This window comes from Balaenoptera physalus (genome assembly GCF_965194825.1).
Source record: "Balaenoptera physalus genome assembly, chromosome: 2".
NCBI classification, from domain to species: Eukaryota; Metazoa; Chordata; class Mammalia; order Artiodactyla; family Balaenopteridae; genus Balaenoptera; species Balaenoptera physalus.
Window position 1 is genome coordinate 155,086,247 of NC_138883.1, and position 23,455 is coordinate 155,109,701.

The 23,455-nt window shown below is 42.8% G+C and overlaps 1 protein-coding gene and 1 long non-coding RNA gene across 6 annotated transcripts in view; one reads left to right on the forward strand and one right to left on the reverse strand.

The window, feature by feature from the left end:
• LOC309655430 overlaps positions 1 to 23,455 on the forward strand; it is a 138,774-nt gene that overhangs the window by 47,354 nt on the left and 67,965 nt on the right. The window lies entirely within an intron of this gene.
• PRKCQ (protein kinase C theta) overlaps positions 17,952 to 23,455 on the reverse strand; it is a 152,291-nt gene continuing 146,787 nt past the window's right edge. For all 3 annotated transcript variants that reach the window (XM_082450534.1, XM_082450535.1, XM_082450536.1), the window contains 2 exons: positions 20,915 to 21,043; positions 17,952 to 18,678 (listed from right to left, as the gene is read on the reverse strand). In XM_082450534.1, coding sequence (XP_082306660.1) covers positions 18,523 to 18,678; positions 20,915 to 21,043 — 285 coding nt within the window. In that variant the 3' untranslated portion in view covers positions 17,952 to 18,522. The remainder of the gene's footprint in view (positions 18,679 to 20,914; positions 21,044 to 23,455) is intronic.

Consider the following 23,455-nt stretch of genomic DNA (forward strand, 5'->3'; position numbering starts at 1 on the left):
ATGTGTTAATTACTTCTGTACAGCAAAGTGACTCACTTATACATATATATACATTCTTTTTCACAGGATATTGAATATAGTTCCCTGTGCTACACAGGAGGACCTTGTTGTTTATCCATCCTGTATATACCAGTTTGCATCTGCTAATCCCAAACTCCCAATCCATCACTCTCCCACTCCCCTCTCCCTTGGCAACCACCAGTCTCTTCTCTATGTGGGACTTCTTTTTCTCTTTTTTCTGGCTGCACCATGCGGCATGAGGCATCTTAGTTCCCCAATCAGGGATCAAACCTGTGCCCCCTGCAGTGGAAGCGCAGAGTCTTAACCACTGGACTGCCAGGGAAGTCCCGGGACTTCTTTTTCTTAATTACAGTTGTTGCAGGAGCCAAAGGACCATGGCGGTTACCTTGTTGAACCTTTGGAGCAAGTGTCAATCACAAGTGGTTTTTTGTGTCCCCTTTGACTCTGAAAACTTTTAAAGGGATTAGCCAATATATAGCTCAAGGAGTTGAATTCTGATAAAGGTATAAAAGCTTTAAAAGAAATAAGCTTCTGATCTCATGCTGGACTTGAGCTCAAAAGAAATACAGTGACTCTGAAACAGATGTCTTTTTCTTTTTACACCAGAAGGGAACAGCTAAGCCAGGCTCTGACTGTTTGCTGAACAGGGCACATGTGTCTAGGTTTTTTGCTGAATAAGTGCCAAGTGTCAAGAGATCTGGGTAAGTCCCCGAGGGCAGTAAGGATGGCTCTCCCATGTGCTGTGAAGGTACGATGGGCTGAGAAGGTGGGACGTAGGTTCAGGAAAGGAATATTGATGGTGTAGCATGGAGGCAGAGGGGAAATGCCTCCACGTGGAAAGAATATGTATACTACTCAGCCAGAAAAAAGAGCAAAATAATGCCATTTGCAGCAACATGGATGCAACTAGAGATTATCGTATCAAGTGAAGTAAGCCAGAAAGAGAAAGACAAATACCATATGATATCACTTATATGTGGAACCTAAAATATGACACAAATGAACTTATCTACGAAACAGAAACAGACTCACAGACATAGAGAACAGAGTGGTGGTTGCCAAGGGGGAGTGGGGGAGGGATGGAGTGGGAGTTTGGGATTAGCAGATGTAAACTATTGTATATAGAATGGATAAACAACAGGGTACTGCTGTATAGCACAGGGAACTATATTCAGTATCCTGTGATAAACCATAATGGAGAAGAATATAAAAAAAAAGAATGTATATATATGTATAACTGAATTACTTTGCTGTGCAGCAGTAATTAACACAACATTGTAAAGCAACTAAACTTCAATTAAAGATATTAAAACAAAGAAGAAGGAATATGTACAACTCAGCTTCAAAAGAGAGAGAATTGGGAAAAGCACATTGTCAGGGTAAAAGTTGGAGCTTTGGAATTAGAAAGACCTGGGTTCACATTCTACCTTGGCTGATTGCTAGCGGTGTGACTTTGAGCTGTAAATTGGGGCAGTGAGATGGAAGCATAACACCTAGCTGGTGGGGTTGTTGAGTGTACCTACCTCCTTCTGGCACAAAAGGAGTTTGATAGGTGTTGGTTCTTTATTCAGCTTCCCATTTCTAGGGCAAAGCTCTGATATGGAACGTTTGGAATCCTTAACTTGCTCTTAGTTGTCCAGGAAGCAATGAATTGAGTCATGAAGACCCATTAGGAGGAGCTCAGGAGTGGGTTTCCCCCTCAGTCACTCTCCAGCTGTGACTTCAGAGGAGCCACTTCTCCTCAGAAGCTTCTACTTCCTCAAATGCAAACTGAGGGGTTTGGAAGTTAAGCGTCTTCCAGGTTAGAAACTTAAAGGAGCATTACCTTTATTATTTCAGGAGACCGGGGCCACTTGCCTTCATGTCTTTCTTTTGGGGAAGGTGATGGAAGACCCAGAGAAGAAGTGAAGCTCAGTGATCAAAGCTGGAAATTAGAATCTGTATAAAATTAGTAAAATACTTTCATTTCATTTAAAAATGAGACCATCATACACTGCTATAGGCTCTATACGTATATATGAATTTTTAAATTAATTTTTATTGGAGTATAGTTGATTTACGATGTGTTATTTTCTGCTGTACAGCAAAGTGAATCAGTTATACATATACATATATCCACTCTTTTTTAGATTCTTTTCCCATATGACAATCTCTGGGTCCATCCATGTCACTGGAAATAGCATTATTTTGTTCTTTCTATGGCTGAGTAATATTCCATTGTATATATGTACCACATCTTCTTTATCCATTCCTCCATCGATGGACATTTAGTTTGCTTCCATGTCTTGGCTATTGTAAATAGTGCTGCTGTGAACATAGGGGTGCACGTATCTTTTCGAATTATGATATTGTCTGGGTATAAGCCCAGGTGTCACTCCATCTTCTTGGTCTTAGCCTCTTCCATCAGTAAAAGGTGACTCGACCTTTCTAGCACTGGTGCCTCAGGGACCTGCTGGTGCAAAGAGTTTAGGAGATGCATGTGCTCCTTCATTCATTAAATAAAACTCGCTCACACAAAATAAGCAACTGTATGAAACATGTATAAGGCTCGTTTAATATATAGAGGTTATTGTAATTATATTTTGAGTTCTGTTTTTCAGATAAAAAAATTTCCCCTAGCTTTATTGAGGTATAATTGACAAATATTGTATATCTCTTGCGTGTACAACTTGATGTTTTGATACACATATACCTTGTGAAATTATCACCAGTTGAGCTAATTAACATCCATTTCCTCATTCTTTTTTTGTGGCGAGAACACTTAAGATCTACTGTCTTGGCAAATTTCACGTGTACAATATGGTATTGTTAACTATAGTCGCATTGCTGTACATTAGATTTCCAGAGTGTATTCATCTTGCATACCTGCAACTCTGTACCCCATTCTGTATCTCCCCATTCCCCGCCCCCCACCCCAGCCCCTGGCAACCATGCTACTCTCTGCTTCTATGAGTTCTGACTATTTTAGATTCCACAGCTAAGTGAGACCATGGAGTATTTGTCTTTGTCCAGCTTATTTCACTTATCATAATGTCCTCCAGCTTCATCCATGTTGTCTCAAATGATAGGATTTCATTTTTTAAGGTTGACTAATATTCCCTTATATATTTACACCATACTTTCTTCATCCACTATGGGCATTTAGGTTGCTTCCATATCTAGGCCATCATCAACAATGCTGCAATGAACACAGGAGTTCAAATATCTCTTCAAGATTCTGATTTCATTTCCTTTGGGTATATACCCAGAAGTGGAATTGCTGGATCACAGGGTAGTTCTATTTTTAATTTTTTGAGGAACCCCCATACTGTTTTCCATAGTGGTTGCACCAATTTACATTCCTACCAACAGTGTACAAGGGCTACCTTTTCTCCACGTCCTCGCCAACATTTATTTCTTGTCTTTTTGATAATAGTCCTTCTCACGGGTGTGAGGGGGTATCTCATTGTGGTTTTGATTTGCATTTCCCTGATGATGAGTGACGTTGAGCATCTTTTCACGTACCTGTTGGCCATCTGTATGTCTTCTTTTGGGGAATGTCTATTTAGATACATTGCCCATTTAAAAATTATTTTTGTTTGTTTTTTGGCGATTGAGTTGTATGAGTTCCTTACATACGTTGGATATTAACCCCTTATCCACCCCTGCAGTGGTGGAGTGGGCTGCTAGGGCCCTCCTGCTCTCCTTTTCCCCCACAGGGAGAATTTGTGGCCGAGGTGATTCCTCTTGGTGCTGAACTCTACCAGTCTGAAGGATGGGAGACACAGTTAAACACTTTCTATAGCTTTCTATGAGGGCTTCTTTGGTTTTTCCCCTCTACTGGGTTGTTACAGCTTCTTAACTGCACCCTGAGAACCTCCCAGAGCCATTTTCCTCCATGACTAGTTGTTAAATTATTGTTTTGTGGGGTACAAAGGCTGAGACCTCTCAGTTCTCCATCTTACTAATGCTCTCCAACTCGGTCATATAATCTTTTTTTTTTTAATTTTTATTTTATTTTATTTATTTATTTTTTAGCATTTTTATTGTAGTATAATTGCTTTACAATGGTGTGTTAGTTTCTGCTTTATAACAAAGTGAATCAGTTATACATATACATATATCCCCATATCTCTTTCCTCTTGCGTCTCCCTCCCTCCCACCCTCCCTATCCCACCCTTCTAGCTGGTCACAGAGCACTGAGCTGAACTCCCTGTGCTATGCGACTGCTTCCCACTAGCTATCTATTTTACATTTGGTAGTGTATAAATGTCCATATATACACTACCACTCTCACTTTGTCCCAGCTTACCCTTCCCCCTCCCCGTGTCCTCAAGTCCATTCTCTAGTAGGTCTGTGTCTTTATTCCCATCTTGCCCCAAGGTTCTTCATGTCCTTTTTTTTTTTTTTTTTTTTTTTTTAGATTCCATATATATGTGTTAGCATACGGTATTTGTTTTTCTCTTTCTGACTTACTTCACTCTGTATGACAGACTCTAGGTCCATCCACCTCACTACAAATATCTCAATTTCGTTTCTTTTTATGGCTGAGTAATATTCCATTGTATATATGTGCCACATCTTCTTTATCCATTCATCTGTCGATGGACACTTAGGTTGCTTCTGTGTCCTGACTATTGTAAATAGAGCTGCAATGAACATTGTGGTACATGACTCTTTTTGAATTATGGTTTTCTCAGGGTATATGCCCAGTAGTGGGATTGCTGGGTCGTATGGTAGTTCTATTTTTAGTTTTTAAAGGAACCTCCATACTGTTCTCCATAGTGGCTGTATCAATTTACATTCCCACCAACAGTGTATGAGGGTTCCCTTTTCTCCACACCCTCTCCAGCATTTACTGTTTGTAGATTTTTTGATGATGGCCATTCTGACTGGTGTGAGATGATATCGCATTGTAGTTTTGATTTGCATTTCTCTAATGATTAATGATGTTGAGCATTCTTTCATGTGTTTGTTGGCAATCTGTATATCTTCTTTGGAGAAATGTCTATTTAGGTCTTCTGCCCATTTTTGGATTGGGTTGTTTGTGTTTTGGATATTGAGCTGCATGAGTTTCTTGTATGTTTTGGAGATTAATCCTTTGTCATTTGCTTCATTTGCAAATATTTTCTCCCATTCTGAGGGTTGCCTTTTCATCTTGTTTATGGTTTCCTTTGCTGTGCAAAAGCTTTTAAGGTTCATTAGGTCCCATTTGTTTATTTTTCTATTTATTTCCGTTTCTCTAGGAGATGGGTCAAAAAGGATCTTGTTGTGATTTATGTCATAGAGTGTTCTGCCTATGTTTTCCTCTAAGAGTTTGATGGTGTCTGTCTGGCCTTACATTTAGGTCTTTAATCCATTTTGAGTTTATTTTTGTGTATGGTGTTAGAGAGTGTTCTAATTTCCTTCTTTTACATGTAGCTGTCCAGTTTTCCCAGCACCACTTATTGAAGAGGCTGTCTTTTCTCCATTGTACATTCGTGCCTCCTTTATCAAAGATAAGGTGACCATATGTGCGTGGGTTTATCTCTGGGCTTTCTATCCTGTTCCATTGATCTATATTTCTGTTTTTGTGCCAGTACCATACTGTCTTGATTACTGTAGCTTTGTAGTATAGTCTGAAGTCAGGGAGCCTGATTCCTCCAGCTCCGTTTTTCTTTCTCAAGATTGCTTTGGCTATTTGGGGTCTTTTGTGTTTCCATACAAATTGTGAAATTTTTTGTTCTAGTTCTGTGAAAAATGCCAGTGGTAGTTTGATGGGGATTGCATTGAATCTGTAGATTGCTTTGGGTAGTAGAGTCATTTTCACAGTATTGATTCTTCCAATCCAGGAACATGGCATATCTCTCCATGTATTTGTATCATCTTTAATTTCTTTCATCAGTGTCTTCTAATTTTCTGCATACAGGTCTTTTGTCTCCCTAGGTAGGTTTATTCCTAGGTATTTTATTCTTTTTGTTGCAATGGTAAATGGGAGTGTTTTCTTAATTTCACTTTCAGATTTTTCATCATTAGTGTATAGGAATGCAAGAGATTTCTGTGCATTAATTTTGTATCCTGATACTTTACCAAATTCATTGATTAGCTCTAGTAGTTTTCTGGTAGCATCTTTAGGATTCTCTATGTATAGTATCATGTCATCTGCAAACAGTGACAGTTTTACTTCTTCTTTTCTGATTTGGATTCCTTTTATTTCTTTTTCTTCTCTGATTGCTGTGGCTAAAACTTCCAAAAATTTGTTGAATAATAGTGGTGAGAGTGGGCTACCTTATCTTGTTCCTGATCTTAGTGGAAATGGTTTCAGTTTTTCACCATTGAGGATGATGTTGGCTGTGGGTTTGTCATATATGGCCTTTATTATGTTGAGGAAAGTTCCCTCTATGCCTACTTTCTGCAGGGTTTTTATCATAAATGGGTGTTGAATTTTGTCAAAAGCTTTCTCTGCATCTATTGAGATGATCATATGGTTTTTCTCCTTCAATTTGTTAATATGGTGTATCACATTGATCGATTTGCGTATATTGAAGAATCCTTGCATCTCTGGGATAAACCCCACTTGATCATGGTGTATGATCCTTTTAATGTGCTGTTGGATTCTGTTTGCTAGTATTTTATTGAGGATTTTTGCATCTATGTTCATCAGTGATATTGGTCTGTAGTTTTCTTTCTTTGTGACAGCTTTGTCTGGTTTTGGTATCAGGGTGATGGTGGCCTCATAGAATGAGTTTGGGAGTGTTCCTCCCTCTGCTATATTTTGGAAGAATTTGAGAAGGATAGGCATTAGCTCTTCTCTAAATGTTTGATAGAATTCGCCTGTGAAGACATCTGGTCCTGGGCTTTTGTTTGTTGGAAGATTTTTAATCACAGTTTCAATTTCAGTGCTTGTGATTGGTCTGTTCATATTTTCTATTTCTTCCTGGTTCTGTCTAGGAAGGTTGTGCATATCTAAGAATTTGTCCATTTCTTCCAGGTTGTCCATTTTATTGTCATAGAGTTGCTTGTAGTAATCTCTCATGATCCTTTGTATTTCTGCAGTGTCAGTTGTTACTTCCCCTTTTTCATTTCTAATTCTATTGATTTGAGTCTTTTCCCTTTTTTTTCTTGATGAGTCTGGCTAATGGTTTATCAATTTTGTTGATCTTCTCAAAGAACCAGCTTTAGTTTTATTGATCTTTGCTATTGTTTCCTTCATTTCTTTTTTGTTTATTTCTGATCTGATCTTTATGATTTCTTTCCTTCTGCTAACTTTGGGGGTTTTTTTTTGTTCTTCTTTCTCTAATTGCTTTAGGTGTAAGGTTAGGTTGTTTATTTCAGATGTTTCTTGTTTCTTAAGGTAGGATTGTATTGCTATAAACTTCCCTCTTAGAACTGCTTTTGCTGCATCCCATAGGTTTTGGGTCGTCATGTTTTCATTGTCATTTGTCTCTAGGTATTTTTTGATTTCCTCTTTGATTTCTTCAGTGATCTTTTGGTTATTAAGTAGTGTATTGTTTAGCCTCCGTGTGTTTATACTTTTTACAGATTTTTTCCTGTAATTGATATCTAGTCTCATAGTGTTGTGGTCAGAAAAGATACTTGGTATGATTTCAATTTTCTTAAATTTACCAAGGCTTGATTTGTGACCCAAGATATGATCTATCCTGGAGAATATTCCATAAGCACTTGAGAAGAATGTGTATTCTGTTGTTTTTGGATGGAATGTCCTATAAATATCAATTAAGTCCATCTTGTTTAATGTAGCATTTAAAGCTTGTGTTTCCTTATTTACTTTCATTTTTGATGATCTGTCCATTGGTGAAAGTGCAGTATTAAAGTCCCCTACTGTGATTGTGTTACTGTCGATTTCCCCTTTTATGGCTGTTAGTATTTGCCTTATGTATTGAGGTGCTCCTATGTTGGGTGCATAAATATTTACAATTGTTATATCTTCTTGGATTGATCCCTTGATCATTATGTAGTGTCCTTCTTTGTCTCTTGTAATAGTCTTTGTTTTAAAGTCTATTTTGTCTGATATGAGAATTGCTACTCCAGCTTTCTTTTGATTTCCATTTGCATGGAATATCTTTTTCCATCCCCTCACTTTCAGTCTGTATGTGTTCGTAGGTCTGAAGTGGGTCTCTTGTAGACAGCATATATACGGGTCTTGTTTTTGTATCCATTCAGCCAGTCTATGTCTTTTGGTTGGAGCATTTAATCCATTTACATTTAAGGTAATTATCGATATGTATGTTCCTATTAGCATTTTCTTAATTGTTTTGGGTTTGTTATTGTAGGTCTTTTCCTTCTCTCATGTTTCCTGCCTAGAGACGTTCCTTTACCATTTGTTGTAAAGCTGGTTTGGTGGTGCTGAATTCTCTTAGCTTTTGCTTGTCTGTAAAGGTTTTAATTTCTCCATCAAATCTGAATGAGATCTTGCTGGATAGAGTAATCTTGGTTGTAGGTTTCCCCCTTTCATCACTTTAAATATGTCCTGCCACTCCCTTCTGGCTTGCAGAGTTTCTGCTGAAAGATCAGCTGTTAACCTTATGGGGATTCCCTTGTATGTTATTTGTTGTTTTTCCCTTGCTGCTTTTAATATTTTTTCTTTGTATTTAATTTTTGATAGTTTGATTACTATGTGTCTTGGTGTGTTTCTCCTTGGAATTATCCTGTATGGGACTCTCTGTGCTTCCTGGACTTGATTGACTATTTCCTATTTCCTTACCCATATTAGGGAAGTTTTCAACTATAATCTCTTCAAATATTTTCTCAGTCCCTTTCTTTTTCTCTTCTTCTTCTGGGACCCCTATAATTCGAATGTTGGTGAGTTTAATATTGTCCCAGAGGTCTCTGAGACTCTCCTCAATTCTTTTCATTCTTTTTTCTTTATTCTGCTCTGCAGTAGTTATTTCCACTATTTTATCTTCCAGGTCACTTATCCGTTCTTCTGCCTCAGTTATTCTGCTATTGATCCTTTCTAGAGAATTTTTAATTTCATTTATTGTGTTGTTCATGATTGTTTGTTTGCTCTTTAGGTCTTCTATGTCCTTGTTAAACATTTCTTTTATTTTCTCCATTCTATTTCCAAGATTTTGGATCATGTTTACTATCATTATTCTGAATTCTTTTTCAGGTAGACTGCCTATTTCCTCTTCATTTGTTAGGTCTGGTGGGTTTTTACCTTGCTCCTTCATCTGCTGTGTGTTTTTCTGTCTTCTCATTTTGCTTAACTTACTGTGTTTGGGGTCTCCTTTTCGCAGGCTGCAGGTTCGTAGTTTCTGTTGTTTTTGGTGTCTGTCCCCAGTGGCTAAGGTTGGTTCAGTGGGTTGTGTACGCTTCTTGGTGGAGGGGACTAGTGCCTGTGTTCTGGTGGATGAGGCTGGATCTTGTGTTTCTGGTGGGCAGGTCCACGTCTGGTGGTGTGTTTTGGGGTGTCTGTGACCTTATTATGATTTTAGGCAGCCTCTCTGCTAATGGGTGTGGTTGTGTTCCTGTCTTGCTAGTTGTTTGGCATATGGTGTCCAGCACTGTAGCTTGCTGGTCATTGAGTGGAGCTGGGTCTTGGCGTTGAGATGGAGATCTCTGGGAGATTTTCGCCGTTTGGTATTATGTGGAGCTGGGAGGTCTCTGGTGGACCAGTGTCCTGAACTTGGCTCTCCCACCTCAGAGGCACTGCCCTGATGCCTGGCTGGAGCACCAAGAGCCTGTCATCCACACAGCTCAGAATAAAAGGGAGAAAAAAAGAAAGAAAGAAGGAGATAAAATAAATAAAATAAAAATGTTATTAAGATTAAAAATACTATTTAAAAATTGCAAAAAGTAATAAAAAAAGAAAGAAGAGAACAACCAAACCAAAAAACAAATCCACCAATGATACCAAGCACTGAAAACTATACTAAAAAAAAAAAAAAAAAAAAGGAAAAACAAAAACGGACAGACAGAATGCTAGGACAAATGGTAAAAGCAAAGCTATACAGACAAAATCACACACAGAAGCATACACATACACACTCACAAAAAGAGAAAAAGGGGAAAAAATATATATATCATTGCTCCCAAAGTCCACCTCCTCAAATCATCCCACCTCCTCCTTGGGATGATTCGTTGTCTATTCAGGTATTCCACAGATGCAGGGTACATCAAGTTGTTTGTGGAGCTTTAATCCGCTGCTCCTGAGGCTGCTGGGAGAAATTTCCCTTTCTCTTCTTTGTTTGCACAGCTCCCAGGTTTCAGCTTTGGATTTGGACCCGCCTCTGCGTGTAGGTCGCCTGAGGGCGTCTGTTCTTCGCTCAGACAGGACAGGGTTAAAGGAGCAGCTGATTCGGGGGCTCTGGCTCACTCAGGCCAGGGGGAGGGAGGGGCACGGATGTGGGGCGAGCCTGCGGCGGCAGAGGCCGGCGTGACGTTGCACCAGCCTGAGGCGCGCTGTGCATTCTCCCGGGGAAGTTGTCCCTGGATCACAGGACCCTGGCAGTGGCGGGCTGCACCGGCTCCCGGGAGGGGCGGTGTGGAGAGTGACCTGTGCTCGCACACAGGTTTCTTGGTGGCTGCAGCAGCAGCCTTAGCATCTCATGCCCGTCTCTGGGGTCCGTGCTGATAGCCGCGGCTCACGCCCGTCTCTGGAGCTCCTTTAAGCAGCGCTCTTAATCCCCTCTCCCCGCGCACCAGGAAACAAAGGAGGCAAGAAAAAGTCTCTTGCCTGTTTGGCAGCTGCAGACTTTTTCCCGGACTCCCTCCCGGCTAGCTGTGGCGCACTAGCCCCCTTCAGGCTGTGTTCTCGCAGCCAACCCCAGTCCTCTCCCTGCGATCCGACCGAAGCCGGAGCCTCAGCTCCCAGCCCCCGCCCGCCCCGGCGGGTGAGCAGACAAGCCTCTCGGGCTGCTGAGTGCTGCTCGGCGCCGATCCTCCATGCGGGAATCTCTCCGCTTTGCCCTCCGCACCCCTGTGGCTGCGCTCTCCTCCGTGGCTCCGAAGCTTCCCCCCTCCGCCACCCGCAGTCTCCGCCCGCGAAGGGCCTTCCTCGTGTGTGGAAACCTTTCCTCCTTCACGGCTCCCTCCCACTGGTGCAGGTCCCATCTCTATTCTTTTGTCTCTGTTTTTTCTTTTTTCTTTTGCCCTACCCAGGTACGTGGGGGGTTTCTTGCCTTTTGGGAGGTCTGAGGTCTTCTGCCAGCGTTCAGTAGGTGTTCTGTAGGAATTGTGCCACATGTAGATGTATTTCTGATGTATCTGTGGGGAGGAAAGTGATCTCCACGTCTTACTCTTCCCCCCACTTGAAGCTCCTCCGGTCATATGATCTTATATGTAGAAAACTCTGAGTGGGTCTTTGCTCCAGAAAATGCCCTTCCCAGTTGGCATGAAACTCTTTTATTTCTTTTAATTAAAAAATTTGAAATGTATGCTTCTGGTGGTTAGGCTTTGAGGATTTTGTTGTACTTCGTTGGCACAATTTGTGTCTTCACCTTGCCTATGGAATGACTTTCAAACTCTTTATCCAGATGTTTACAGCACTGCAAATCTGGCTCTAATGTACTTTCCTGTCTGGAAACTTCTGTTCTCTGTGTACTTCAGCTAGTCCATTGATTTGCTTACTTTCCCCAGAAGGCCCAGCCCCAGGTGTGCAGTCTTTGCAGGAGTGTGGGATCTTGTCTCCAGGAAAAGGACAGCTGATTCTGAGTACAAACTAATCCACCACCTTGCCTTGAAGTGCCTTAGTCAGAACTCAGAGCAAGGGGTGCTCTCTGGAAGGAAACAGCAAGACTAGCCCTAAAGACAGATTCAGGGAGATGCTCAAGGAATGCTGTCCCCATTTAAGAGAAAAGGTTTTAGTCCGTGGGAGAGAAATTCATGGATTAAAAGAAACCAGTCACGTCTCATAACTGCAGTTACCAAATTTTGGCTGGTGTTTTGAGTAGCACACATCTTAGGTGAAATAGGAAGCAGAGAGGAAAATTCACAGAGTTCTTTGGGAGAATCCCAAAAGACAAGCCAGGTACTTCTAGGCACATAGTAGGTGCACAATAAACACTGTTGAATGATTTTCTGATTGAGGAGCAAAAAAAGAAAAAAAAGCAGTCAAATGAATAATAGACTGAATGGTTTTCTAAGCTCTCATTACAGTGTTTTAGAAGGAAGCACAAAAGTGTGCCTTTAAATAGAGTTGTTTTATGCCAGGCTATCTTTAGGAGAAATTGGGCTGACCAATGCAGGGGTCAAAATAATTCTTGTATTTTCCCAAATCCCTTCCTTCTCTTGAGAGCTGGGAGAAGCTGGTGTTGGAGAAACATAATTTAAAAAACCCAAATCTTCCCTCAATCCAGAAAACCTTTCCACAAAGGTAGTAGAGAAAGAAAACCATTGTATTACTGCGGGAGGGCAGGGGCATTAAACCAGACTGTGATGTGCGTCACAGTCAACCCACTGAGAGTTTGCAAAGACAGAAAGGAGTTTCACCCCCTTAGGTAGCCAAGCAGACACAACCTGTGAGAGACCTGTTCTCAAGAGAAACAATCACTGGTCCTCACGTGAGGCAACTTTACATCGTCTATTCCCACACATAGTCCATCCTCACTTTCTCATGGTAATTGGGGCACCACCTGCATTGGCTTTATTTCCAAGGAGAAACAAAACTCATATATTTAAGACAGCAGGTAGTTTTGCAAATCGAAGCCAGGTGCCCATGAGGTCAGGCTCCTATGCTCCCAAGGGAGTTGGGAGAGAGGCGCTCTATCTCCCTTGATGTGTGCACTTCAAAAAGGTGGCTCCCAGGTCCCCGAGAAAACATTCCTGAGTGGTGAGACCTCCAAAAAAAAAAAAGTATGTAAAGTTTAACATACATCTGAGAAAGACAGAGAAAGAAATTCTGGAAGAAAAGGGAGAGGAGAGGGAGAAGTTTCTTCTCTCATTTTCAACAGGGAGAATTAGCCTCCTGTTTTCAATTGGTATTTGTCCTTACCCTGGCCAGGGCTGGAATCATTCTGACCAGACATAGTCTGTTTCCAAAAATCTTCTCTTGTCAGGTAGCAGGATGGGAAACAAAATAAATTGACTCTACCTAGAAGACGTTCTGAACTTGAAGACCATATGTGAACTAGGAGATGTGCATTTAAAAAATAATTCCCTGCCACTAATGGTGCTCAGTCTTCTTTTGTCCACACTGTAAAGGCCCAGGTGGCTGGACACAGCACTCTCAGTTAATGTCAGAGAGGCTGTTTCTGAGCTACTTCTCAGAGACAATCAAGAATTATTCCTCTTGTTGCTGATTTGATTTATAAGACACACTAGACTACCTATCTGTCTATCTATCTACCCATCCATCTACCTACCTACCTATCCATCATTATCTGTCTATCATCTATCGATATATTGATATAGTTATATCAATAGCTAGAGATATAGATAGATATAGTTGATAGATAGGTAGATATGATGGATGGGTGGATAGATATTTAGATAGATAGATAGATAGATAGATAATCTTCCCTTAGGCTCATGATCAACTTGCAAATATCAAGTGACTCTAATTAGGAAGCATCCACTAATCCCCCGCGCTGTGCTGGAGCATCTCTTATTCTCATAATGGACAATGGGCTCCATTTTATAGGTGAGAAAATCTCATGCAGGAAGGAAAGTGATGCTGCAAAGCTTATCATGGCTGAGCTGGGACTGGACCTCAGGTCTGTCTGATTTCCAAACCCACAGTCTCTCCGCAGCTCCCCGTGTCCCCAGGGCCCCAGCACATCTCAGCTTACACATGGGATCATAGGAAGTGATTTTTTTCAACCAGTGTGTTCACAGTAGGGAGGACGACAAGCTCTCCGGACTGTATGGAAGTAGTTCTGGCACCAAGAGGAAAGCTTAACTAGCTGTAATCCCAAAGCCCTCGCCATGCTGCAACTGGGATCTCTGTTCTAAATACCGTCAAAGATTCTCTCCTTGACCAAACTCTACTCAGCCTTCCTGAACTCTTTTGCAGCTAAGCGTGACTTTTGGGCTTCTGTGTTTGTCTCTGCATTGTCCAATTTTAGCAAGAATCTTGCTAAGTCAGTTTAACCAGAACCCTCACTCTGGACACCTGATTGGTTTCCTCATCCCCCCCCCCACCCCCAGGTGAGGTCCGATCACCTGGCTTGCCTTCAGCAAGAATCCTGATAGGTCGGTTCAGCCAGAATCCACCTTCCCGCTGCTGTTTCCTCTTAGTAATGTTCCCTCCACTGCCCTGCCCCTCACCGCCACCCCACACCCCGTCCCTTCTCTCTAAACCCCCGCTTTCCCATGCAGTCTCCCCCCTACTGCAATACCCATCGCCGCGGCCCCCCTTGAATAGTCATCCTTCCTGCGCTTTCACAAGTGTCACAGGGTGTTTTCTTTAACCATGTTGACACGTTTATAAACCGCGGTGTGGGTGTTCCACTGGCAGGAAGAAACAGCTGCCAACTCACAAAGAGCCGGAGAGAGGCTTTCTTCCTGTGTGTGTGGAAAAACCGTGAGCTCTGCAGTCAGAGAGGATATTGAAGGCTGGTGAGGGAAGAAGCAGGCGAGGGAAATGAGGTGACAGGACAAAAATGGAGAGAACCGCGATGGGGGATTCGCGTGGACAAGAAACTGGGCGATGGTGGGAGGTTTGGCCACGGGAGGAGGGCGGTGAAGGCCTGGCAGGGATGGGATGGCCCGCGTGCACGTGTGGCGGCCGGATGGGCAGGATGGTGTAAAGCTCACTGCCGCCTTCTCCTAGCGCACTGCTGGCTTCATAGAATACTGTGTATCAATTTCCCGAGGCTGCTGTCATAAATTACCAGAAGCTGGATGACTTGAAAACAACAGAAACGTATTTTCTCTCAGTTTTGGAGGCCAGAAGTTCAAAGTCAAGGTGTTGGCAGGACCACGCTCCCTCTGCAGGCTCTAGGGGAGGACCCGTCCTGGCCTCTCCCAGCTTCTTGTGGCCCCAGGTGTTCCTGGGCTTTGGGCTACCTCACTCCAATCTCGGTCTCCGTCTTCACCTGGCCTTCTCTTCTCCCTGTTGTCTCTTGTAAGGACGCTCGATCTTGGATTTAGGGTCCAGCCATAAAATCTAGGATGCTCTCACCTCTAGATCTTTAACTTAATGACATCTGCCGAGACCCCTTTACCAAATAAGGTCATATTCGCAGGTGCCAGGTGGACATACCTCTGGAGGGGCCACCATTTAAACATCACACAGTGCATTCATTTACTTCCTCACCTGCCCAACAACTCATTTTGAGCCCGAATATACCAAGGAACCGTGGCAAGGACAGAGACAAACTAGAGAGTCTGCCCTCAGGGGTTTACAGTCTAGAAAGAGGGGCAAAGCAGATGCTTGTAGAGCTTGATGAAAAAATGGTGAGTGCCGTGGGAAATGCACAGAGAAATACAATAGGATGGGAACTTAACAAGGTGAGAGATACATCAGCTCAAGTCGGGAGTATTTCATGGCAGACTTGATATTTGAAGTGGATCTTGGGAGACGGGAAGACATAAACTTGTGGGAATGCGGCATTCTAGGCAGAAAAACTAGCTTCCCGAAGGCCTGGAGGCAGGAAACGGTGGGGGTTCACGGGCAGTGCTAAGAAATTCGGATCAGTGGGAGCACAGGTGAGTGAAAGGCAAAGATGAAAGGCGATGGTAGAGAGATTGTCTGGGGACAAGATGGGGTGCCCTGGATGGGGTTCAGCCAGGGAAGATTACACAGCGTTTTGAACATGAGGGTGTGGGATAATAACGTTGATTTCTGCAGATAATATTTTTATATTTCATAAACAGTAAAAATTATTTTAAGCTAGAGATATTTGAGATTCAATAGATGCAGAGAGAGGCCTTCCTGGAGCTTTCTTTAACTAAAAGCAGACACTTAAGAGAAATAAGGACCACCATGAATTCCTTCTTTGGGGTGGGTGTGATCCCAGGAGTGAGGCTAAGAGTAAACCTACTTCCATCAATCTCCATTTTGGGGCAGTTTCTGGCCCTGAAGAAAGCAAGACAGGAAGACCACTCATACCTATGTGGACAAACATTATCACAAACTTTCTTGATCTCCTGAAACCCTTATTTGCTCTTTGCGTTGGAGCCTTTTCTTTTTCCTCTCTTTCCTCTGGTAAGTTAGCTATTTAAGCCCCAAATTCTAACCACTCCTTTGAGTGCCTCATCACGTGTACACATGTTGCATGTGTAGATAAAAGCATGTTTCTCTTGCTCATTGGTATTTTGTTAATTTAATTCACAGGCCCTCAGGTACTGAACCTAAGAGGTAGAGGAAAAGTTATTCACACCCTACAGTTTATAGGTTGTATATGTGAATTAAAATGGAGAAGGAGACTTAAGATGGGGACACTGGTTCATCAGCTATTGAATAATCCAGGCACGATTAGCAGGAGAGAAAGTAGAGATAAGTATATAGTTTGGAGAAGTTGCAGAGGCAGAATCATAAGAATTTGGTAAGAGAGAAAGGGAGGTTAGAAAGGGGGCAGGGAGAGTCAACAAGGACTCTGTGGTTCTGAGCCTGGATGACCAGGTCCACGATGGTGCTGTTAATAGAATGAGGGACTACTAGAGAGATAAAGATCATAAGTGAACAGGATGAGTTAGTGGAACCTGTGTGAAGCCTGGCAGAGAGGCTAGAACTGGGGATGAGGATTGAGATTGTCTGAACTGCGTGTTCTTGAAGGCATGGCGTGGGAGGAGAAAACCAAGGAAAAGTGAAAGCAAGGAGGGAAGAAGGGACTTGGAGGTGATTTGGGGAAGGAGGGAACGGGGCCAGCCGGGTGTGGGGTGGGGGGTCGGTAATCAAAGGTGGAGGGGATAAAAGAGCAAAGGGCTGTGTCAGAACATCCGAGGGGCCGAGATCAAAGAGAGGGTCTTTCCTTGTATAAAAAGCTGCAGAGGGGTCCATGAGAATCTAGAACATTCCACATGAACTGCCAAGAGGGCGTCCTTGGGGGAAACAGTGTCAGGAGAGAAGTTGGAGGGCAGAGCTGAATTCGGGGGTTGGAGATCACTCCTTCAAGAATCTTGTGGGGGGAAGAGCATCCCAAGTACTGGGAGCAGGAAGTGCAAAGGCCCTGAGGCAGAACGGTGTCAGGGTGGTGGGGAAACCACTATGACTGAAGCCAGTTGAGCAAAGTTGAGAGTAGGAGGCTAAAGACCTCATCCTGCAGGTCCTTTGAAGGCTGTGTAGGGAATCTGGAATAAAGTATGTTGGAAAGTGAGTGGAAAAAAAAAAAAAGGAAATCTTGTGGGGAAGGAAAAGAGGAATATAATACTAATAACTTAAAGGTTATCTGAGTTTCTCTCCTGTTGGGGATTTTTAATGATTCTCAAAATTTAAAACGTTAACTCAATGCTAGCTACGTTTTGCTGATAACCAAAACAGAACCAAGTTCAGGGCAGGGGGGAGGGGCAAGTAGGGAATTAAACTATGAAGAGGCATCTTTCTTTCTTTTTTTTATTCCATTTTTACATATCCACCTCTTTGTCATGAAGTCACAACATTTTATCAAAATATACACACAGCACAGATATTTTAAACATGGATAGCTAGAATTCTTATTAAATAAGATCGCTGCAAATAGCATGCATGGGTCTTTACCTTGAAGGATGTCTCTCTCAAAAGACTTAGGAGTCATCAAATCATCAGTAATGGTATAATAAAGGGATGGGTTATCTTTTCTCTAGAAGAATTACACACTTCATTTTTTTTTTTTCCTGTTCTAATGTGAGGATGGTAATGAGAAACTGCCACTGATACTGAAATCAACTGAGAATGGATGGATGGAAAAGTTTTATTGGCAGGAGTAAAATGACTCTATCTTTACTGGACTCTACATTTAATTTCTACGTTGACAAGATAACCAGAGTAGGGGTCTAGTGAACATTGCACATGGATGACACGAACTCCCCCCACTTTCCTCTTGCCCGTGAATTTCATGGCTAAATCAGAAGGAATGAATTTGTAAATCTCAAGTTACAAGCTATGTTTATTATGAAGAATTCCCATAAGAACCTATTCAGGGCTTCCCCTACCCCCTACCCTTTACACTCGCCCAGGTGTGAACAGAATAAAATGGGTTTAGTGGTTACTTGTCTGCGGCCGAGTGGACGCCAGTGCTACACCAGGCAACGTGCAGTTTCAGTCTTGAGAGGTCTGGACTCTGCTCCTTGAGTCAACACGTATGTCACTGATCAGCAGTTGGTGCCCAGGTGAAGAGCCATAACTTAGAGTGGAATTAAGTTTTCAAATCTTTCACAGTGCGGAGAGCCATCTTCAAGTAAATAACTACAGTGAGGAAGGACCTAACTTCAAGAGTGGCTGTGAGAGATGACAGGGGAGAATCCAAAGGGCATCGTCATTAGTGAAGCAGAGCTGGTTTCTGCTACAGATGCAAAGTCGGTGAGGAGCTCAAAGGGCTCAGCCTTTACTGTTGAGTGTTTCTTTTCTTTTCCAAGTTGAAAAGGAACCCAAGAAGTGTCTTGGGTTGAACCAGTTCACAGAGAGAAGGCAAATCCCTTCGTGTGTCTGGAGAGGCGAGTTCAGGATATCAGCTTCTCCATCCCTGGATTCATGAAGGAAAAGTTCCGGAACATGTTCTGGTCCATGCTGTTGATCAGCGCTCTGTCTGCAAATGACAGCCGGGGCTTCTCATTCAAGAATTCTTTGTCGAAATTGCTGCAGTCGTACGGTGATTTCTTGACCAGAGTTTAAGGGGTGGGGAGAAAAAGAGAGGAAAATCAGCCACTGAATTCCTGATTCATTCAAGATATGGCTTTTGCCATCTAGGCTATAATCTGCATATGAAAACGCTGGCGTCTGCCAATAAACGAAAGTAATACTGATAGATGATTGTATAGGGCCTTTGTTGAACACCTCTAAGATCCTGACTCATCAGCGTATTTAATTACAGCGTAGTGTAATTAAATTCGTATACAGGAATTCCATGATGTGTACATTCAAATAACTTTACATGAAGGAGGACTGGCAACCTTTGAAAAAGTGGTAAGCCCCAATTTGACCTCTGTCCTTTTAGTCTACAGGGGACAGTCGGGGGGGTGGGGCGGGGGGAGTGGTAGGTGGAGGTGGGAGCAGAGGGGCCGGAGGATTGGAGAAGTTTTGCAGATTATATATCCCGGTTCTTCTATCAATATACTTCACTACCACTGGTTCCCCTACCCACATGAATTTTATTCTTTTATTTTTAAAATTTTTACTGGAGTATAATTGATTTACAACGTTGTGTTAGTTTCAGGTGTACAGCAAAGTGAATCAGTCATACATATACATGTATCCACTCTTTTTTAGATTCCTAATAAGGACCTACTGTATGGCACATGGAACTCTACTCAGTACTCTGTAATGGCCTATATGGGAAAAGAATCCCACATTAATTTTATTATTAAACATCTTGGACTGTCTTCCAGAGACAACACAGATTGGGATGAGCTCCCTTCTGGTCACCTGGTCCACTGGTGCCCATGACAAAAAAAGAGACCTATTTATAAATACTGTTCAGTATGGTGTACACTTCAGCTTTCTAAGATTAAAAGCAACCATAATCAAATGTCACCCTTACGTGAGCGTGACTAAGATCCAGGCCCATCCCACCCTCAAGGGGGCCCCTGAGCTGCTGAGGCCAATGGTCTGTGGTCTCTGCCTACAAATAGCCACTCAGACCATGGGTCAGGGAAATTCCTTCCTACGGGAGGAGTCGGGAGTTGTCCCATAGGGAAAGCACAGCTGAAACGTCTGATTTTTATGTGGAAAATATCGAGTCCATTGTAGTCTACCATGGAAGCTGAGACACGAATGACATTGTTCTGATGAGCTGGAAAAAGGCAAAAATTCATCATATCATAAACAAATTATTAACCCATGTAGTAGAAATGGTGCTGTTACAAATAATAAGAGTGCTAGAGGCCAGCCGGTAGGACCCTTGGAACATCTCCAGAGCTTAGGACAAATGTTGACCATAAGTAACTCTTCCTGCCCTGGGGGCGCAGTGCTGCTTCTGGCTACCCACTGGCACGACTAATACCAGAAGATACTTTCTGGAGTGAACGCTCTGCTTTGAAATCCACAAGCCTGTGCCACCTCCGTGCGAAGATAGTTCATGTCTACCCAGGTCATTGCTACCTTATTCCCAGAATTGCCAGGAATGGGTAAAGCTGGCAAATCCACCCCTTTGCTGTACTCCTTAAAAAATTATTATTTACTCTTTAAGTTGTGGTAAAATGTACATAACACAAAAATGACCATTCTAACCATTTTAAGTGTACAGTTTAGGGGCATGAAGCACATTCACGTGTTGGGCCATCCATCTCCGGAACTTTTTTCATCTCATCTTTGCTTCATTTTATGGTGACCCAGGAAGTTCTGCCTTTTCTCGGGGAGGTTGGTGACTCTTGCTGGTGGGTATATACATGGGAATTTAGAGACCTGTCTTTTTCTAAGTATCAGTTTACTTCTTAAATGAAAAAACACCTACCAATTACCATTAGGGTCTGTAGTTATATGAACAGATGACAAATGTCAGAGAAACTTTCATAAATATCACAGAAAACATGGATCCAAAACTCCTGTCAAAGGATGCAGGGTTTATGCTCAGGTTTGGGTCATGCAGACTGTGACCCTGAAGCCTGGACACACCCTGTGCAAAGCTCCACATGGCATCTGAGGGTCATCCCCACATACACATGTTCAGTCTAAGGCATGTATACGTGGTGATCCGTTCTTCACACAAATACATTTGATCACACAGGTTAAATTCTGCCAGTGAGTAACATCCCCTCCCCCCCAGCCCAACAGCCTGATTAAAGAAGACTTTCTTCCAAGAACTGTGGAGGGTGGGTGGGAAGTCGAGGCCCCGGCAGCCTGGATGTGATGTGAGGACTGTGCTGGCAGGACCACAGGGCCCCAGAGGCTCCTTACCACCTTAGGCCTGAACGGAGGGTCAATCTCCTTCTTTTCCAGCTCTTCCCAATTGATCTCCCGAAACAAGGGGTGCTGGCGGATGTCTCCCCTCACCCCCAGGCGCTTTTCAGGTTCTCTTACGAAGAGCTGAAAGGGAGCAGAAGGGGAGCAGTTACTTCTCAAGGGATGAACCAGGCCCCTGGGAGGCAGGTGCACTTCTTAGCGTGGGAGCCAGGACCGCATGTGCTTGACTCCACTAAGAGAAGGGCCCGGCTTTTGCCACCTGATTTCCGAACCTTGTTTTTCTACCAACCACCATAAACTATCGACCCAAGTCAAACCAGCAGCAACAAGTCTACTGAATATTCCAGAGTCTGGGCTTTGCTCTAGAAGTGCAATGTTTTGAGTTATCTAGACCTGGATTGAAATCAGCTTTGCCCTGTGTTGTTATTCATGGGACCTGGCAAGTTACAGAGTCAGTTCCCTCATCAGTAAGGGGAGGGAAGTATCCTCCTCACAGGGCTGTTTTGTGGGTTAAAACAACAACAACAATATACACACACAGAGGTGTGTGCTAATTCCTGGTCTGTAGAACCCAACAGCAGAAAGTAAGTGACCAATGTGTTTGTTGTTTGGTGTACTGTCCATCAATCAAGTTTGATTTCTCTAAAAGCTGCTTTCTTCGGATTACAGTCTTGCTCTAAAGAAAAGCTCACTTCAGGTGTGACATAAACTAGCCCCTGACAATCAGCTTTGTATTTTGTAAGGCATCTGAGTATCCGGAATCACTCTTCACTCCTGCAAACCTGCTGGACACTAATACTTTATTCATATCATCTTTAATCATCTCTGACCCATTACATATGTATTTCCTCTTTGTTCTCTCTCCTCTCCTATTACTTCCCCCCATGAGGTCAAAATGAACATTGGCCAGGACAGGAAAGAAACCTGGAAACTCTTCAAACTTAAATAAAACATGTCAAGGGCTTTAAGGAAATAGAAGAGTCCTAGAATAGTCTCAGGTCCTGGGGGTCTGGAGTAGTTACCTCTTCTCTTACATCAGCTAGACGTTTATGTATCAAATAACTGCTTATTACAGGGTATCATACGGAGACTCTGAGTCTTGAAAACAGAATCCAAGTCAAGTGCAGTGATTTTCCATGAAGTTCTGGCAGGACTGGACCTCCATTTGTATCTACATTGCATGAACCTCTTGCTTATACCTCTTATAAGAAGAGTCAGTCTTACGTGTAGTCAAGATCTTCAAAAGCTCTAGTCTGTAATCACTAACTAATTAACTACCATGCTGTAGCAAAGTGGAGATATTTTCTTTCTTTTTTTAATTAGGAGACTCCTCTTAAAGCCCAAGTGAGACCTCATGCAGCCACCTAGTATATCCAAGTGGTAAATTGTTGGAATGGCCCCAGCTTCCTCTCCCCTTTTTCATATGGAGGCCGCTGAGGCCCCTCTGTGGAAACTTAGGGTTCCAAAGTACCCCATTAGAAAATCACTGCATAGTGGATATAACATGAGACTGTCATTCAAGAGGCTTACTACTGACACGGCCTGGGGCAAGTTTTCTGAGTCTCAGTTCCCTCACCCGTAAAATGAAGGGTTAGACAAGGTGGTCCTTATGTCCCGTGAGTCCTAACATCCCCTGAACCCCTAGGCCAGTCTTCCAGGCTCCCTGCAATGCTGACACTCATCCTCTGATTTCACTGTGAACTTCTCTTCCATCTGGACACATCTACTCATTGAATACGCATCTGCCTTTCCTACCTCTGCCCTTCACCAATGACATTTCCGTCTTGCCAGGGTTTCCCTCTCCCCACATCCACTCCCATTTCTTCCTCTTCCTCTTTAAATCCTGACTCACCTGTCAGGATTCAGCTTACACCCCCTTTTCTCTGTGAAGCTTTCTTTGATTACCTCCACCCACGGTGAGCTCTCTCTCCTCGTCAAGTCATATTCACATGGTTGGTTACATCACTCATCCCACCCAATGTCCCTTGAGAGTCAGGTCTTGTGCTAGAGGCCTCATCGAGACCATCTTGACTTTAAAGGCAGATTCTAAAAGCAGAAAGCTTTTAGAAACCGAGGCTCAGAGTAGCTAAGTAACTTGCTCAAGACCACGGGTCTAGCCAGCAGTAGAGCCTAAACGATGAGCAACCCCTTCCTACTTCTGGTTTTGGATGGTCTCTCCTCTGTGGTCCATAGAACACCTCCCTTCCATTAAAGGAAATTAGCACACTGTGTGTGTGTGTGTATGTGTGTGTGTGTGTGTATTTAAAGACTGTCTTTCCTGCTGTAGTGTAAGCTCTGGAAGGCAGATATCAATTATGTTTCTGTTTCTTACAGAATCCAGCCCAGTGCCATGTACAAAGCAGACACTCAATAAATGTTTGTTGAATACATGAGTAAGCTGTCTTTCCACTTTTTTTCCAGATTATGTGTCTTAAAGTCTCTGTCTTCTGTTAGTCTCTTGGTTTCAGCATATAGAACAGCCTAGAGAAAAGTTCACAGTAAAGCACACTTTCCTATAGACTCAGACACCAGCAA